The 19,802-nt window shown below is 40.2% G+C and overlaps 1 protein-coding gene across 1 annotated transcript in view; it reads right to left on the reverse strand.

The window, feature by feature from the left end:
• Positions 1-19,802, reverse strand: part of MAMDC2 (MAM domain containing 2) — a 132,146-nt gene that overhangs the window by 3,902 nt on the left and 108,442 nt on the right. Inside the window, exon 12 of the mRNA XM_004677605.2 lies at positions 3,745-4,004. Within this exon, the coding sequence (XP_004677662.1) occupies positions 3,745-4,004 (260 nt within the window). The remainder of the gene's footprint in view (positions 1-3,744; positions 4,005-19,802) is intronic.

Here is a 19,802-nt window from a genome sequence, read left to right on the forward strand (position 1 = left end):
AAAAAAAAAAAAAAAAAATCCCTGCCAATTTGCCTCCTGCACACACCACCCTCACACCTCCACATCTGCTCCACCTAGAGTCTTTCTCATCTCAATAAATGCCAATTCCATCCTAACTGAAGTTCATGTTTTGACTTGAACTTTGGGATCCTCTTGATGCCTCTCTTTCAACCCCCACAGTTCACATATAAAGACTTCTGCAAAGCCGGAGTCACACTTCCGCTAGGACTTCACAGTAGCCTCCAAGGTCTCCTAACCCCACCCTACAGTCCACTCCCCACAAAGTAGCTGGAGTGATCACTTTAAAATATAAATCAGATTACATTTCCTTGAGCCATCTGATGGGTTCTCATTGTTTTTGAAATAAATTTCAAACTCTATCATGTCCTCCAAGTCCTTTTGTGTTGAGTCTCTCATACTCTGACGGCATTACCTGTTTGTCCTAAATTTTCATGGCACATATTGCTGCTATATTACATATTTTTGGCTTTTATTTTCTACCTCTCCCCTGTTCAATGTAAATTTCAAAGAGTAGGAACTCTATATGTTATGTTCATTGAAACTAACCCCAGTACTCAGAATAGCAAGTGGGTAGTAAATATTATTTTGACCTCACAGTAGAGTTGCTCCATCTCGATGCTTGATGCAACTCTTGAGAATAGATAATAGGTTTGCCATGGTGATATGACTAGAGACCAGAGAGACTTGGGAGAGATATATTTTTTAAAATAATAATAATTTTTTTAATATATTTTGTTACTTTACAAAACTCTTTCACAAAACCCATAATCTCACTTGCCTCTCACTCTAAATCTGGTGATGTCAGAGTGCAGGCATTATTAGCTTGTTTTGAAAATTATAAACAACCTTGGAGAAGATTTGATTATACCAAGGCCACGCAGTGTTTCTGACTCCCAGGGTAATGAGGATATTTTGGAACTTCTGTGGTGGCATGTAGGCAGTAACTTGGGGCTACAAAACCTGTAACCAGTCAGACATGGGTTTGAATTCTCACTCTTACACTGACCACTGTACATTATTTTTTACATCTATGAAGAGGAACTATGAGATCAACTGTAAGAGCTCATACCTAGTTCTTAGCACTCTAAGTACCAGAGCTGTAGAAGATGGTTGATGTACTGCACATATTACACATGAATATATTTGTGTATTATTAGACACTTGGATGTTTTGGAGAAACTAGTCTCTATACAGTCATTTGGAATTCCTGAGGAAATCCCTAAATCCAGAAGAAAATTCCTCTTGGCAAGTTTGTATCTGTTCTATTCTAAACTGAAAGGGAAGATTTCCCTTTCCAGTTTGTGAACTAAAAAATCACTAAGGCAGCCCTCCCTGGTGGCGCAGCGGGTTAAAGCACTGCAGAGAAGCTAAAGCCCCTTCCACATGAGTTCGATTCTCGCCTGCCCCGGAGGTGACCACATGGCGCGGCAGACCTCTCCTGACCCGCCCCTGCTCCCCCTCAGCAGTGTACTTCGTAGATCTGCCTGTTCTGCTCCCCACTCTGTCTCTGGTGAAGCCTCTCACCGCCCCTGAACCTCTGGCCTGTACCCCAGTTCTGTATGTACAAATAAAATAAATCTTAAAAAAAAATCTCTAAGGCTTTTGTACTTGAACACCCCAAGATAGGCACTACTTTGTGCTCAAAGTTCATTTCAAATATCTGGCCACCAGCAAGTTAGTACATACAAGGCTTAGAGGATGAGAAGTTTCCTGTTCTCTAGTGTGGAAATCCTTGAACTCTGCTCATCAGAATCATTTGGGAATATTTAAAAATGTAATAGAGACTCAGATTCATTTCATCTAGGAGTAAGATTTTCCATCTTTAGCATCCATCAGGAAGGTTTGTTAAAACACAGATTTCTGGGCTCCAACCCTAGAATTTCTGGCTCCTTAGTTCTTAGGTGAGGTCTGTGAGTGTGCATTTCAAGTGAATTTGCATTTAGAGTGCTGCTGCTGGTCTCCATACCACATTTTTGAGACAATCTAAATAGGTACCCTAAGATCCTAGCAAAATCAATCCATCATCTCTGAATGGTGATCAATTATAGTAGTGAGCTCCTAAGTGATCCACTTTCCTTCTATAAATAGACATTAAATCACTATCAGACTCATTCCAGAACTATCTGTTATTCTTTGCTAAATTTCCAGACAATTTCCTCCATGTTGGTCCATTCCCACGTAATACCACATCTTGTCTCTGTCATTTATGCTTTAGCAGTGCAGGAACTTAGATGGCACTTCCAACTGGCCACCGGAGTTTTTGTAATTCCATTCCATTTGTATCTGTAGAAAGCAAATATTGGTTGTGCATGAGACAAAACCAAGTCTTTAATTTGGATATCTCTTCCCAAGATTTGGCCTTTGACCAGACTTTCAGTGGTTACAACTGAGGGATGCTGGTCCTGGAGGTTAATTAACCAGCTGTAATGATGAGGAAGAAGTCAGGAATCTTAAATTGTCTTCCCAGAGCTTTCTGGAGTTTTGGAATGGGGTGGGTAAGTGAACTCAGTGGCTGTCAGAAGGCCACTGCTGAGTTCTGGCTGCTAGTTTGGCTGCTCAACACCTATCAGGGTTTACTTTTTTTTTTTTTTAAGATTTATTTATTTATTTATGCTTACAAATCTGGGGTACAGGCCAGAGGTGCGGTGGGTGAAAGGATTCACCAGAGACAGAGTAGGCAGCCAAAAATGTAGACAGACAAAGTACACTGCTGAGGGGAGCAGCCGGTGAGACGGAACTCTGCCCTGCCATGTGGGTCACCTCCCTGGCCAGGGATAGAACTTGTGCTGAAGTGGCTGCAGCTAAGCTTCATACTGGTACACATTAACTTGTTATGCCACCAGGGAGGGCTTACCTATTGGGATTTAAAAGGCTCTTTCCCATTGCTGCCCAGATTCCCTTATAATTATAATCCTGTAGAATGGAGCTCTTTTATAGCACATGAGACGATCCAAACGTAGACACAGGATTTGGGATCAAGACTCATTTTTTTTTTAAGATTTATTTATTTATGCATACAGAACTAAGATACATGCCAGAGGTGCAGGGGCAATGAGAGGACTCACCAGGGACAGAGTGGGGAGCAGAACAGGCAGATTGATGAAGTACACTGCTGAAGGGAGTAGTGGGTGAGACAGGAGAGGTCTGCTGGATCACCTCCAGGGTCGGGGATCGAACTCGCACAGAAGCTGCTGCAGCCAGCTTGCAGTGCTGCATCCTTACCCACTGTGTCACCAGGGAGGGCCCAATTTTTTTTTTATACTGAGGTCAACAGAACCTTATAACTTACTCTGAACCATATATTGTCTCAAATAGAGACTTACAACAAAAGCCCGTGAATGTGGATATGAGAGAGACGCAGCTCCAATAAACTAATTAGGTAATTCCATGTTTAGAAGAATGGGAGAGTCTGTTTTGGAAATTTGCAGGACACAAAACATACCCTTGATATTCACAAAAAAGCAAGACAAAGGCAGATAAACTTTCATCATTGAGGTGCAGTAATCACTTTATGCATAAATATCCAAAGCCTTATGTCCCTGTCTAATTTCCCAGTCACTACCTAGATTTCAATAGAGACTGATTGTACACTCTTAAAAGAATCCTGCCTTTCGCTATCACCCTGAGAAAGAACAAAATATTCTCATTGGTGGTAAGAAAACAAAGAACATCAGACTATGACAGCAACTTCTTCCATAGCGTGAGTCTTAGCTCTTGGCTTACCTGGCATTGTGTCTCACAGCTGTATTCAATCAGACCTTGTAGCCAGGAAATACTCTGCTCCCCCCTTCTTCTCCATAAGAGGGACTCTTCACTGTCACCTTCCTTTTTCAAATAAACATTAAGCAGACCAGTGCCTGCTCCATACATGTGGTAGAAAAAGGTCAAGCATTGTTTTCCGATGACACCTCGCAGAGGACTGGACAGGAGCTGTGCTTTCTGTCCATACACCATGTGGGAGGCCTCGATGTACATGTAGTAGCCTTGAGAACAATGCAAAAGCAGATATTGTTAAAAAGACACAAATTACAGTCTCTTCTTTGGTAGTGTTCCTAGAAAAAAAATTAGATGAGCAGATGACTTGATGTAGTATGATAAAGGAATTTATAATTTTGGAGAATATGTATGATTCAAGGAAATATAAATGTTACAAAATTCAGGCCATTAAAAATAAGGTGTCTTTTTATTCAATATTTCCTCGGTCATTTTCTGTGTACAAGAGGTAATTACCATACCAGTATTATGGACTGATATATCAGAATTTATCCTATTAATTAATGACCATATTCTGAAGCTTTCAGATATTGGTTTATGGGAGAGAGCATGAATTTTATAGATAGGGAGATCTGAATTCAAGCATTGTTAGTAATATTTGTTGTCTGTGTGATCCCAGTCTATTGAATTATCTTCTCTGAACCTACATTCATCATTTAAAAATAATGGGCAATAGCACCTTTTCTCCATGGAATTAAATAATATGTATGATATATTCTTTCATGTACTATATACTCAAAAATTAGTATCCTGCCTACCCTTTTCCCTGACATTTTTTGGTTGGGCTCTAAAACAGTTACATCATATTTGATACCATTATATGTGATATTTAATATATAATATATAACATACATAACATACCAATTATATAGCACTTTACATTTCCAGGTACACTTGTACCTAGTTTGGGCTATCAAAAGGCCAAATGAATCCTAAGTAAAGAACCTAGGCTCAAGATAAAATACTGAGTTGAGGGATTATGGGAATGACTCTTCTGGAATATGCTGCCCCTGGAAAATTGGAAAGTGGACCACAGGATCCCTAAAATAGAACAACTTTTCAAAATGGAAAGAAAGCAATAGGTTCATCATGAGTGAGAGATGACTCAAGAAATGATGATATTGTATAATCACAGTGATAAGAATATGAGTGCTGGCTTGAATTTGTCCGAGGTCCTGGCAGAGAGGAAAACCCTTAATTATCTACAGAATTAGCTAACTGAATTCTTTTTTTCAAGAGTATAATGCATGAGCCATTTAACCTCAAGTGGGTGAAGCATTACTCTGATAATACTTGCAGTCCATATACCTCTGGGTCTTCTGTACCAGGCTGAAGCCATTGCTAAGGTTCCAGCTGCAGAGATCTTTGTGTTTATAGTATCGTGAAACTGTTTGACCTATGGAACTGTGATGCTTTTAGAAGATAGGAATAACATCTAGAAGATTGTAAGTGCAACTGTACCTTTCTGAGGTGCTGATAGCACTCTACTTTTCTTTAGTAATGTTGGCCTTTCCAAAACTCCTTTCAGATAGTTTCTATTTTAAGCAAATATATATATTATATATGCATATATATATGAATATACATATATATATTCATAAGGCAGTGCTGCTTTAGTTCTTCCTGTCTATCTCCTGGCCCAGGGCAAAGAGTGAGCTCTGGTGGCCTGTTTGGGGTCACATGAAATGAACATGTGTCAACAATTTTAACAGATTTTTCAACAAATTTTGTTCCTCTGATCTCAAGCTTATTCCAAATATGTTCATCTTCTTGATCTGTATATGACATTTCTTTCTCCCACAAAAAATCAGAGCTTCATGAAGAGCCATTCTGTGTCACATATTTGGAGAACCAGAAAAGCCCCTCGTGTTGACAAGCTTTGCCACATTCTAACTCCAAATGCTGTCTGTCTCAAACAAAAGGTCTGGAGGAATGCCAGGGAGCCCCAGTGTTAAAATTTCAGACGTGCTCACAAGTGCTTGCACATGAAGGATTCCAGTCTGTGGAAATGGAGAAGACAAATCACTTTTTCTCTGTGGATTACTGTTTAACATTCATGACAGGGATTCCAGTGGGTGCACTGGGTGTTCAGGGCCCATCTGGTCTTTGCACAGCAAGTGTGATGTGTTGAGACACACACCATATTCATAATTTGGAACAGTGAAGCAGCTGTTTCTCCAGTGGCTCTTTCACCAGGGCAGAGCGGGAGCTTTGGTGGCCTATGTGGAGCCATATGAAATGAACAGCTAGCTGTCTCCATTAAATTAGAAAAGGACTTTCAGCAATGGGGGGGAGGGCGGGGGTGCTGCTGGTTGTGGGAGGGATGGGCAAAAACATCAATACTTTGGGATGAAAAACAGCTAAATGTTTTCCCATAAAATTGCCTTTTACTATAACTTTCAAATGGATTTTAAAACTTGTCATAAATGACTAGATTATTAAAATCTGCAGTGTCCTTCAATCATTCCATAGCTTAACACACTAGTTTCTGATACTGTCAGAAACTACTTATACAGAAAAGATTCCTTTGATAAACTTCTCTAAATTTTTTGTAAAATAGACATAATATAAACTTTACCATTTTAATAATTTTAAGTGGGTATGGAAATTCAATTGGGGAAAATGAAAAAAGTTCTAGAAATGGATGGTGATGGTTGAAAAGCAGTGTGAATGCATTTGTGTCACTGAATTGTACACTTAAAATTATTAAATTAATTATTAAATAATTATTAAATTAAAATTAAATTAAAATTATTAAATTAATTATTAAATAATTATTAGGGCTAGAACTTTGATGTCTTTGTTACTGTTCTATTAGAATGACTATTTCTATCAGATGATTGATTCTGCTAGATAACTGACTGGAAATGTTTACCAAACATCATTCACACAAGTACTACATTCATGATATATTCTTTTTCATATGTTACCTGTACTATTATCCACTTAATGTAATCTTTTAAAAGAATGGGTAACATTTTTTTTTTTTTTTAAAGATTTATTTATTTATTTATTCATACAGAACTGGGGTACAGGCCAGAAGCTCAGGGGCGGTGAGAGGCTTCACCAGAGACAGAGTGGGGAGCAGAACAGGCAGATCGACGAAGTACACTGCTGAGGGAAGCAGCGGGCGGGCCAGGAGAGGTCTGGCTCGCCATGTGGTCTCCTCCGGGGCAGGAGGCAGGCGGGAATCGAACTCATGCGGAAGTGGCTTCAGATTCTCAGTGCTGTGCTTTAACCCGCTGCGCCACCAGGGAGGGCCAGAATGGGTAACATTTTTATGAAATACCATGTTTCAAACAGGACAGTTCATATCACCATGAAAACAAAACATATAATATAAATCTGTTAAGTAATGGATTTTATATCGTACTATCAAATTTAAAAATATTTATCATTCTGTCACATAAAAGGAATTTTGGAAGACATTGATTTGAGGTTTGCCAAACCTTCTGGTTTCTGTTAAGTCATTTACTTATTGTTATGGACCATGCTTTTCTATTAATAAAAGCAAAAAATAATGAGTCCAAGAAAGTATCCCTGAGAAGAGCATCAGATTTCATATAAGATCCACTAATTGTAAGAACAGTAATATCATTAATTTGAGTGGAGTTTATACAGAATCAAAGCTGTTCACAAACATAAACTCAGTTAAATATAGCAATCATAAAGGTACCTATTGCTATCTTTATTTTCTATATGAGGTAACTGAGGCTCAGAGAAGTGGTGTGGCTACGCCTCAGATTATTAAAATAACAAATGGAAGAGTCAGTTTCCTGTTCCTCCACTAGTCTTTCAACCAAGATTCGGAAAGGCCTATTACATCACCACCTAGTCAGTCAGGGAACTCCAGCTCCTTTGGAATTGCTGCAAATTATGATAATGTACTTTCCCATAGACACACACTAAACTGGCATATCTATATTGCAACTTTTCTAAACTTCTCTTTCTAGTCTGCCTATTTTGAACTGATCATCTATTGTAATTGTCTGGAAACCAATTTTGTGTTCTTCTAAGTATAAATTGATAATTAAAAAAATTATTTATGCACACAGAGCTGAGATACAGGCCAGAGGTGCAGGGGTGGTAAGAGGCTTCACCAGAGATAGAGTGGGGAGCAGAACAGGCAGATCAACAAAGCACACTGCTGAGGGGAGCAGCAGGTGGGTCCAGAGAGGTCTGCCGCACCATGTGGTCACCTCCCGGGATGGGGATCGAACACTTGCTGAAGTGGATTTAGCTTCTTAGTGCTGTGCTTTAATCCGATGTACCACCAGGGAGGGCCCCATAAACTGATAGTTTTAAGGATGAGAAGTAAAAGGAAAAATATAGTCTACAACTACAGGTATATCCTTTGAAACACCCAGAAAATACTGCATTCAAAATGCATCCTGTGGTTACCAATACCAGACAAATAGCGTCAAGAAGAAAGGTATTATGCTGTCTGTTCAGAGTCTGAATCTAGTATTTTACTATTGATATTTGCTATTTATTAGATAGGAAATTTTGCCATTTTGAAACAGGAATGAAGGACTTGTCTCTCTTTCTGTCCCACCAGATAAGCTCTCCCATTTCTTTTATTTACCCTCTAGGCTTAACAAACATTGTTTTCTTATATTCTAAGAGAAAAGAGCATCTCCAGGAAGACAACATCTGCCTGGCTGACCACCAGGTGACTGTGGAAGCCAGCTGGCATCAACCCAAATCTCTAGATGCTGTGACACAGGATGGACACGCTACCCTTGCCCATCTCCCCTACCTACACCCTTGCAACTCTGGATAAATACCCATGCCCTCGGCCAAAAGAGCAGGATGCTGAGTCTGCAAAAGAGCAGGAGCACGAGTCTGCTGCCCTCCTCACCTTGTCAACAAATTAAGCTACCTTCCTTCTCCTTGAACTCTGTTTCCTTTTATTGGCCAAGGGACACTGAGACCAGCATTCGGTATCAAAAGTAGGTGAAAATACCTTTCAGTGTCTTAATATTTTGAAAGTTTCTGTTTGCTTAGCTGATCTATATGTTCTTGTCTACCGCAGCATCCTATAAATCTGTAAACTGTTATTAATTTGTTGAATCAGCTAACATTTTCTAATTATTTCAGACTCTATTTCCTGAGGAAGGGGAATTCTGGTGACATACACTACATTTATTATATAAATCACTTAAAAATATATGTGGTGATTAAAAAGTGGTTTTCATAATAATTAAATAAAAAAGATATCTGTAGTGCTTTATTATTATGACAGTTGTCCCCAATATTTATTAGTCAAAATTGAGGGTAATGAAAGGAAAGAAGAAGAAAATCACAGTCTCTCAGGCAGTTTATAGCTGAAGGCAGTATACATGTAAATTTTATTACTGTCCTCTTCCTACCCTTTGGCAAAGAACAGAACAATGTACAATAACATACTCACAGAAACAGCAAAATCTTGGGTAGAACAGCCATGAAATTCCAACAAAAGAACACAATTGAAAAAGTCGAGAAGCACAAAGATCTCATTCAAAACACTGTGAGTAGTGCCTTTAAATTTTGAGTATAATCATGTTCTTGCAAAAATGATAGTTAAAAAAGAAACACCAACAGCATCTCCCTCTGGCTATGTGGAGTGCAGCAAACACTCCTGCTGAGAAAAATTAGGAAAAGATAGATTAAAAAATATTGTTTTAGGAAAACACTTTTTTTTTGAAGTTATGAAAGCAACTTCCCAAGGAGCAAAGAATTGAGGGACCAACATCCCGGAAAAAAGGGGAGGTAAATGAAGTGCGCTCAACATTTTTCAAACTGATTTTCCCCGTGGGTCGTAAGTAGTTACAGCTGACCTCAACTGGGGGCGTCAACAGACTGCAGTTCAGGCCTGTTAAAGCAGCCAGGGCTAAGGACCAAGTTTTTAGAAAAAGGGAGCACAGAAATTCAGTCATCACTTGGCAATCTTCCTTTGAGTCAGGTGCCAAATTCTTGAAACTGCAGGGACAAGAGGCCAAGAAGTCAAATGTAAAACAAAGTAGAGTTTTTTGCAAACTCACCAGCTGAAAGATAAAATGTAAAGTTGCGGGCATACTAAAAAAGAGGGCACCTAATAAAAATATTCTTAGAGGAATACCCTAGGTATACAGATGACCAGAAGTAAACCCAGCAAAACAGAACTGTAACACAACCTTCAGTTACCTCAGCTCTGAAGGGAATGAAGTTGTTTTTTGAGAAAAGGCTGAACCCACTTTGGAGGATAAAACCCCGTCAACCTCGAACTCTATAATATTTCATTCATAATGTCCAGTATGCAATCAAAATATCACACAGTTCATAAAACAGGACCAAACCGGAAGGAAGGGGAGAGAGGGCGAGGACAAAGAAGTAGAACAGTAATTCAGTTACAGAGTTATGGGAGCCCGGCGAGCTCAGTCGGTAGAGCATGAGACTCTCAGTTACAGAGTTATTACAGGAGTTGAAATAATGGATTAATAATTCAATAACATGAGCACACAATCATATGTTCACTAAATAGGTGCTATGGTAGAGAATTTCACCAAAGAACTAGGCTCTATTAAAAATAAACAAGTGGGGGGAGGTGTGGGAATGTCCAAGTTAAAGACATTCAGAAATCTGCACTTCCATACAACAATGAGAACACTAGCAACAAATAGTTAAACTTTTTAGAACTCTGGAAATCAATTAAAGGCATTCTGAAGAATTTACTTAAGAACAATGATCACATTTTGCTAAGAAAGATGAGCGTCTAGCTTGCCTTCATTCTAACTTCATCTATCTTGTTCCTGTAACGCTCCCCCCACCCCCCTCAGAAAAGGGGAGATTCCAGGTTCTCTGCTCCACTCAAAAGGATGGTGGAGTTAAGACAGAAGAGAGGAATCTGGAGAGGAGACTAAAGGGAAAGGAAAGCAGGATGGAGAGCCAGAAGATGACCTGAGGGAACCACATGGAGCAGACAGACATGTGAAGAAATTGTGCTTGTTTCTTGGCCCTGGACTGGTTGAAACAGACGTGAGTGAGAGACCGGTGAGGATGTTGATGATGGCAGCATGTCTGGCCATTTCTGACCCTTTTCTATTGTCCCTGCCAGAAGGTGCTTTAGGCTTGTGGTGGTTTTCAGGCCTTGCTTTGGGCCAATCCTTTCTGGGTGGACTTTTATCCACGAGGGGATGGGTGACACTGAGTGTTCAATTTAGAAGCTATATTCTTTATGTTGCTGTATTGCACACTAATTGTATTAAAGTTCCTTTCCACTAAAGGAACTTTAATGTTTTGTCTTGAAGCACCGGATGGCAGAACCTATTTAGAGCAGGCAGGTTTGGGGGTTCAGCCATGTCCCTCTCTCCTTACCCTGTAACACTCTGAGACATGCTTGATAATCAAGAAATTTACAACTAAGGTTATCTGTGAAAAGCAATAGTCACTGCAAAAAACAGAATAGGTTTGGAACTCCCCAAAACCCTTTTAGCTGGGAACTATCATTTATTTGAACTTTTTGGCAACTGAGTGAAAAGCTCCATTGTATTTACTTAGCCAATCTGGGAGGCAAACCTTACTCTGTATGAACAGCCTTATCTCCAGGGTATTTGTCAAAAACTTTCAGTTAAACAACTGTTTGTGTAAGTACTTGAACTGACATTAATAAAAAAAGAGTATGACCAAAAAAATTCAAAAGACAAAAATTAGAGAACAGGATATCTGTCAGTGGTTTTACAAAGCTTTCATAGTCTTGTCAATCTAGAAAACATAGAAACAATCAAGAAAGCATGTGTAGCTCTGTTCCCAAGACGGAATTGAGAAGGTCCTAATTCATCACCCTTGATTTAGAGGCTCTGGACAACAAGAAGCAAAGTCTATGACAGAATTGTGGAATTGTCTGTAAGAGTAGTCTACAGAGAGTAAACTAGTAGCTGTTTAGATGTGGGAATAATGGGAGACAAGAGAGAAGGGAGGCAATGGGATTGACTGCTAGTGGGTAGAGTTTCTTTTAAAGGTTATAAAAATACTCTGATAATGGGCCCTCCCTGGTGGCACGGTGAGTTAAAGCATATCACTAAGAAGCTAAAGCCAAATCAGTCTGAGTTCAATCCCAGTCCTGGAGGTGACCCACATCGCGTGGCAGACCTCTCCTGACCCGCCCACTGCTCCCTTCAGCAGTGTACTTCATTGATCTGCCTGTTCTGCTCCCCACTCTGTCTCTGGTGAATCCTCTCACCACCCCTTCACCCCTGGTCTGTACTCCAGTTCTCTATGAATAAATAAATAAATCTTAAAAAAAAATACTCTGATGATGGTTATAAAACTTGTGAATACACTAACCACCATTGAATTGTACATGTTATAAGAGTGAATTGGGGGCCCTCCCTGGTGTCATGACAGGTTAAAGTGTAGCACTGCAAGCAAGCCAGCCCTTCAGTGAGAGTGGGATCCCCAGCCAGGGAGCTGACCCACATGGCACAGCAGACCTCTCCTGTCTTGCCCACTGCTCCCCTCAATAGTGTACTTCATCAATCTGCCAGTTCTGCTCCCCACTTTGTCTCTTATGAATCCTCTCACTGCCCTTGCACTTCTGGCCTGTACCCCAGATTTGTATGCGTAAGTAAATAAATCTTTTTAAAAAAAGAGTGAATGGGGTAATAATAGATTGAAATGTAGTCTCTCTTAATAAAGAAAATGTCTCATAAAAGAATGGAACAAATAGACCAATACAGAACAAAGTTGAAAAATAAAAAGGTAGACTTAAATATCTAAATACATCAGTAATTATACTGAAGATTAATGAAGATCCAATAATCCAAACAACAGACAAGATAATGGAACTGGATTAAAAACGCAACTATTGCCACACAAAAGCAGGATTACTGCTTTTCTTAAAGATATTTAGAACTATAAAGGGAAAGGTATAACAATTATAAATTTGTACATGTCTAGTAAGAGATCTGAATCTATACAAGCAACAATTGATGGAACTAAAAGGAAAAAATAAACATTGCACAATAAACAGTCAAAATATAGAAATATGAAAAACATGATTAAAAGCTTCATCCAGTACATACAAGTAGGCCATTTCAAATAATAACAAAGTATACATTATTTTCCAATGCATAAAGGATATTTATTTAAATTGACTATATATTGAATTATAAAGCATCTCAACAAATTGCAAAGGACTGAAATCACTAAGGACATGTTCTCTGAGCACAGCGGAACTGTCAAGAAATAAATGAAAAAATGGTAGTGAGAAAATCCAAATAATTGGAAATTTAGTACTATACTTATAAATAAGTCATGTATTTGGAAATCAGAAGTAATTTTGAATTGACTAAAATGGAAAAATCAACATATTAACATATGGGTGGCAGCATATACTATATTAGGAGGGAAATGTAAAGTTGAAAAGTATTTTATTTGAAAAAAGAATAAGAATGTACATTTCTCACAGTAGATTCCTGGATGCACAGCAGTCCTGCATACTAACCCAGTTCTATATTAATAATGAATATCAAGTAGAGGCTAAGGAAAAAGCATCTCAGCGTAGCAAGAAAGCAGTGGACTGGGTGATGTCGTTTTTGTTTTTGGGAGTTAGTGGGGGTCCTTGGGTTCACTCTGGGAAAGGTTTCACCAGAACTCCCCCTTCAGCAGCTTGCAGCTAGTTCCTAGGGGAGTTTTTCTATGAGATAGAGGCTCAGTTATATTTAAAGAGCAGGTTTATTAGGGAAAAGGACAGAAGAATAAAAGATACTTGTATAGACACAAATGGACAGGAAAAGATGCCCCAAAAAGGACAGGTTTGCTGAGAGAGCCCTGCATGGTTGCAGATGAGTGGCCTTAGGAGAGTGGCCTCCACTGAGGGGTGTCAGTGCAGAGAAGTCCTAGCATGGTACAATCACAGGCAAGCAGGAGGTTGCTGCCCTGCAGTGGGAGAGAGCGGGTGGAAAGAAGCACCTGCACAGGCATAGGTGGGCAGAGGACTGCTGCCCTGTGCTAGTGAAGAGACTGCCCTGATATAAACAGCCTCTCCCAGGGAAAAGTTCAGTCCTTGTGAGCCTGGGTTTGCTGATTTTGAATAGAATTTGAAAGGGTCAGGAGATCCCACAATGGGCTCCATCTCCTTATCTTTATCTTTCATCTTTGAGTCTGCTACAGACACTGCCTACAGCAGTCTGCTACCTGCTTGGATCTTATGCCTTGTGACCTAGGCACTGGCGCCTAAGGATCTTGAATTCCATAGCTGGGTCTATGGCCATGCTAATCCCTTCTACCTACCTGCCCTCTACCCCCACCCCGCAATTCCTTGTGTGAGTCAGCCTTGGGATGCCTCCTTACTATTACTTCCTCCATGGCTGGGAACCATGAATAGATTCTTCCTAGTCCCGATTCTGCCTTTAATGTATGTCAGTTTGTTGAGTGAAACAATTTCAGTTAGGAGGCAACATCTGGGAACTTTGTGCAAAATTTGGTTTGCATATATCTGAATATCACAACAATTTCCTAAAATTTGATTTTGAGTACAGTTGATGACACACATATACCAGCAAACCACAATCCCCACTGTACACAGTTATACAACTGCCCTACTGCTAAAGATATTATTTCTAACACCTGAATGCACCTGAACTTACAATCTCTGGCCATGTGTTTCCATGATATTTTCTGGGTTTCATATTTTTTATTTCCATGACTTGAATTGAATACTTTGGACATACTCTAATAATGTGAAAATAATTCATTTTTTTATCTGAAATTCAAATTTCACGGTATTTTCTTTGATAAATCTGGTATCAATGCCAGTGACTACAAGATTCCACAATCATCATTTGCTGAAGAGGGACTATTCTGAAGTTTGATATGATCTAAGGTAGATTGTTTACAATCATGACCATATTTATTCCTTCTTTGTGAATGATGGAGTAAGGAACTGCAGGGGCAGGCATCACAAGATTGACTCACACAAGGGGGTTGGGCAGAAGGGGCTAGTGTAGCAACTGACACAGCCGTAAAATATCAAGATCCTTGACCCAGCCATAAAATCAAGATCCTCTGGCGCCAAAGCCTGGATGCCAGGATGTGGCCGAGAGGTCCCAGCAGATAACAGACTGTTGGGGGCTGTTTCTGAAGCTCAGACCCAAAAGGTAAGAGACAAGGACAGGGAGAGGAAGCACACTAGGGAATCTCTAGTCCTTTCAGATTCTGTTCAAAGTCAGCAAACCCAGGCTCACAAGGAGTGGGCCCCTACTAGGGAGAGGCTGTCTATATCAGGGCAGTCTCTGCACCAGCACGGGGCAGCAGTCCTCTGTCCACCTGTGCCTATGCAGGTGCTTCTTTCCACCCACTCTCTCCCTCTGCAGGGCAGCAGCGTCCTGCCTGCCCATGACCTGTACCACGCCTGGACATCTCTGCACTGACCTTCCGCAATGGAGGCCACTCTCCTGAGGCCACTCATCTGCAACCATGCAAGCCTCTCTCAGCAAACCTGTCCCTTTTGGGGTAGCTCTTCCTGCCTGCTTGTGCCTACGCAAGTGTCTTTTTCTCTCCTATCTCTTTCTAATAAACTTATTCTTTAATTATAACTGAGTCTCTGTCTCGTGGTGAAAGGGGAGTTCTGGTGAACCCTTTCCCAGAGTGAACCCAACGACCCCGAACTCAAAAAATGGTGCCAGTGACCTCACCATTTTGCAACTCCTCCATCAAGGAATGGAGTTATTTCCTCACTCTGAATCTGATCTAGCAGAACAAGTCATTCTAGTTCAGGCCCTACTAGAAGAGCCAGCTCCCAACTAACCCAGCAGATGGCTTCAGATGCTTGAAAGAGCCCAGCAAGAACAGAGACACCCTGCTGAATTTGTACCAAATTATCAACTTGAAGAACAGGAAACTAAATAAATGGTTATTATCTTAAGGCACTAAGTTTTGGGGTGGTTTGTTACAGATAAAGCTATCTGACATAGAACTAATTCTCAAATCCTAATAAAGGAATAAGACATGTGACGATAACAGCTTTCCTTTTCATTCTGCTGACATATGACCTCAAAGATGAATGAAGCTGAAATTCTAGCTCTTTCATATTGCACAACATTCAGCAAGTCATCCATGGCATTAGCCTGTTTCTTTTCAAAATGATGTGAATATGAATCCTAGACCTCACCTCACAAATCACTTCAGGTGAAGGTGGCATCAAAAATCTAATGTTTGAGTCCCAGTTTTCATCACAGATTTGCCACTGTCTAGCCTGGTTTTCATGAGGGAGCCTTAAAGGATGGATTCAAGCCTTTGGGGCTGAGGCTGAGGAACTGAGTCTCAATTTTCCAGATGTTTGTGAGGTTGGCTAGATGTTGGAAATGAAGCCCCTGAATAAGAATGCCAGGTAAGCTGTGATTATTTTGATGTCTAGATGATATACAACTATCAAATAAAGCTGTATCATTTTGCTTTGGGATCACTAGTATAAAGTCTTTTTTCTTTTTTTTTAAAGACTTATTTATTTATGCATACAGAACTGGGGTACAAGCCAGAGGTGCAAGGGTGGTGAGAGGATTCACCAGAGAAGGGAGTGGGGAACAGAACAGGCAGATCAAGGAAGTACACTGTAGAGGGGAGCAGCAGGCAGATCAGGAGAGGTCTGCCACGCCATGTGGGTCACTTCTGGGGCCAGGGATCGAACACACATTCAGGCGGTTGTGGCCAGCTCGGAGAGCTGTGTCCTTGCCTATTGCACCAATATAAAATCCAGGGCCCAGTACAAAGTCATTAAATGATGCCTGCTCAACACAGGATGAATATGAAATTTCTTGACATATAGATGAGGATCTCAGTGATCTGGTTCCCATCTGACTGTCCAATATTATCCCCACCACTCTCCTAGTTGTTCCTGTGTCAGATACAGGACTATTGCAGATATTTTTCGATCTTGCCCATTTCTTATTCTACAACTAGTTTTACAGTCTTTAAATAGCTCACTCAGGTGTAATTTGATAAATGGTTTGTCTTGAGTCCATGCTTACTGTCTCCTGCCTCCTGTTTCATCTCCAAGTCTTCTTCAGTGATTCCTGGCTTATACCGCTACACAATCACTCACCACCCATGCAATACAACCCAGAGATGAAGGAGAGGGTGGTCAGTGTTGAGTGGGCACATATCTTTAGGGAGCAGAGGATGGGAACCTATAGACAAATATTTCTTTATTCCTCCACCTAAATAATGACCTGGAGTTAAATTTAAACATGGATTCTCAGGTGCTCCCAGATGGTGAAGGCATTAGCTAGACATTGCTATGGCCAAGTCAGTGCTATATCTTCATATTAGTTCTCCCTCTTTCACTGTTTTGATGCCTTAGCCTCATACTTCTGTACCTTGGGATCATGTCTTTAAATATACTACCTGTTTACAAACATACAAACATGTATCTCAGAATTTACGTTCTTAGGAATATGGACAGTATTCTATAGGCCAGTCAAACAGAGTGCTTAAAGCCCCCCAAAGTTTCCACACTATATCTAAAGGTACTCTGAGCAGAGCTTAGCAAAACTTGCTTCCTCATCTACATTGTTTGCATAGGAACCAAAAGATATAACCTGTAAAATTTTTAGTTATAAATTTGAAAGGTGTTTTGAGAAACTTTAAACAATTTCTATTGAAATAGGTGAATAAAAACAAAGAGGTTAACTCTGGAAGCAATTTACTAAAGAAAAAAGAAAGTTAAATTCTTTGTGTTATGCACCAGAGAATTTCATTTAATATATCAAGTATTTGCTTGGAATAAATTGGATTACACTAAGAAGTTTTTCTTTACCATTTTTGCTATAAAATTTTACTCAAGTCAGCTGAAACAGTCCCAAAGACACAAAGCAAACACAATTATATCATCTTTAAACAAAGACACACCTCTCCAAGTTAACTAATGTTTGCCCCTGTAAACCAGGAAAAACATAATGAAAGAAGTACCCACTGAATGTACTTTTGTTAGATTTTTACAGATTTTTTTACTTATCAGGAGAAGGTGGTGCATGGTCTACAGGTTAAACAAGTTTAAGCTATTTTAAAGATTAAAAAATTTTAACTCATTTATAAATACAAGAACTGGGTGTAGGCCAGAGACACAGCAGTGACAGGATCCCCTGGAGCCAGAATGCAGAGAAGAAAAGGCAGAGCCACTGCTGAGGGGAGAGATGGGGAGACAGGAGAGGTCTGCTGTGCCATGTGGGTCAGCTCCCTGGCCAGGGATCAAACTCATACAACAGTGACTGGCTGCAGGTTGATAGCAATGAGACTCCAACCCCTGCATCACCAGGGAAGTCTAAGTTTAAGTTATTTTAACATAAAGATGTGGGGGAGCAGAACAAAGCTAGATGGTTAGCATTTTGTTTATTACAAGTTTGCCCTGCTCCGTCTGTGTTTAATATACTGCACTAACTTGGGAGGGATTCTGTCATGGGTTCAATTTTGGCCTTCTAAAATTCATACCTTGAAGTGCTGGCCCTAGTACTCCAAAATGGGACTACATATGAACATAGGGCCTTTAAAGAGATAGGTTAAGTTACAACTTTTTTTTTTTTTTGAGGTTGGACCCTAATTCATAATGTCTGGTGTCTTCATAAGTAGAAATCAGGACATGAACTAAGGTAAGACTGTGTGAGGACACAAAATAAAACTAACTCTATCACTACTTTGATCTTCTATTTTTATACTCCAGAACTATGACAAAGTAAATTCTGTTCTTTCAGTCACACTGTCAGTGGTGTTTTGTTATGATGGGCCTAATAAGCTAATACATAATCTAAAGACCTGCCCTTGAAGTTACAATCCAGTGGGGAAGATAAAATGGATGCAAATATAGAATGATTAAGCAACTCTGTGTAGACTGCCATGGGAGATAAGGTAGCAGTAGCAGTGATTGCCAGCAATGATAAGAAAGTCAAGGAAGGAGGAGGGGAAGGGACATTTTTAAGTCCCTACTTCTGATAAGCTCTGTGAAAGCTGCCTCAATTAGTAGTCACTTTTTTTAGTCTTCTTCCTTTCCTTCTATTCTCTTGTTTTGATGTACCCAAGATCCAGTCATCAGTCGATAGCTGGGTCTACATGTACTCCACTGAAAATTTTATTAAATGCCCTCCATATGCCAATAAAGTTCCACTTAAGCTATCTTACCTGCACTCCAGACTCTCCTCTCCACTTGCATTTTCATTAGATATCTCCAATCTAACTTATTTAAAACTGAGTCCTTAACTCCACAAACCTACCTACTGAATCTTTTCTATTCAGTTGTTGACAACCCTTTTCTCTGGCTGCTCAGATCGAAAATACTGAAGTTGAGATTCTGGGAATACGGTGGCAGAGTGAAGACAATAGGCTTGCCTCCTCCAAATACTCACAACCAGACTGCAGGAGAACAAAGCCAAAACCCCTGAAAGAAAAAGGGATGACCACAGCACAGATTAGGAGCAATGGTCCAGCAGAAAAGGGTTGGAAAACTGTCAGAGAAGTGCGTATGCAGTAATACCAGGCAGCACAATCCACAAGAGTAAGGGCGGGCTGCTATGTAGCATGCCCCACTGCTGCTCATTCAGGAGGACATGCCAACACTGGCGAGTGTTGAGACCTGAGCTAGATAAGGGGATGCAGAGGGTTGGCAGCCAAGACAGAGGGTGCACTGCTGGAGAACTGGAGCAGAAGAGCAAAGCAAGGATCATTGGCTTCAGCCTGAGGCTCTCAATATATTAATAGCTGGAGCCTAAATTGAGGAGGAGACACAGGCTGGTTCACCTGTGTCTCCTCCTAGAAGAGGCAACTCTACTGGAAGCTAAAGCTGAGGCTGAGACATTCCAACATCCTGCCACCAGCACCCTAGGGCTAAAACCCAAGGTAACAAAAGAACACTTGCATTAACCAGAGTTTAAGCACCTGCTAACAACAGGAGCCCACACCCCAGAATAATTGTGCTGGAAATGAAGAGATTAACTCCCAGATTGCTGACGTATCAACTACAATTTGTGCCCTGCACTTTATCTAGTGCTTAAAAATAGCCC

Source organism: Condylura cristata, unplaced genomic scaffold (genome assembly GCF_000260355.1).
Source record: "Condylura cristata isolate star-nosed mole 26May11 unplaced genomic scaffold, ConCri1.0 scaffold00006, whole genome shotgun sequence".
Taxonomy (NCBI): domain Eukaryota; kingdom Metazoa; phylum Chordata; class Mammalia; order Eulipotyphla; family Talpidae; genus Condylura; species Condylura cristata.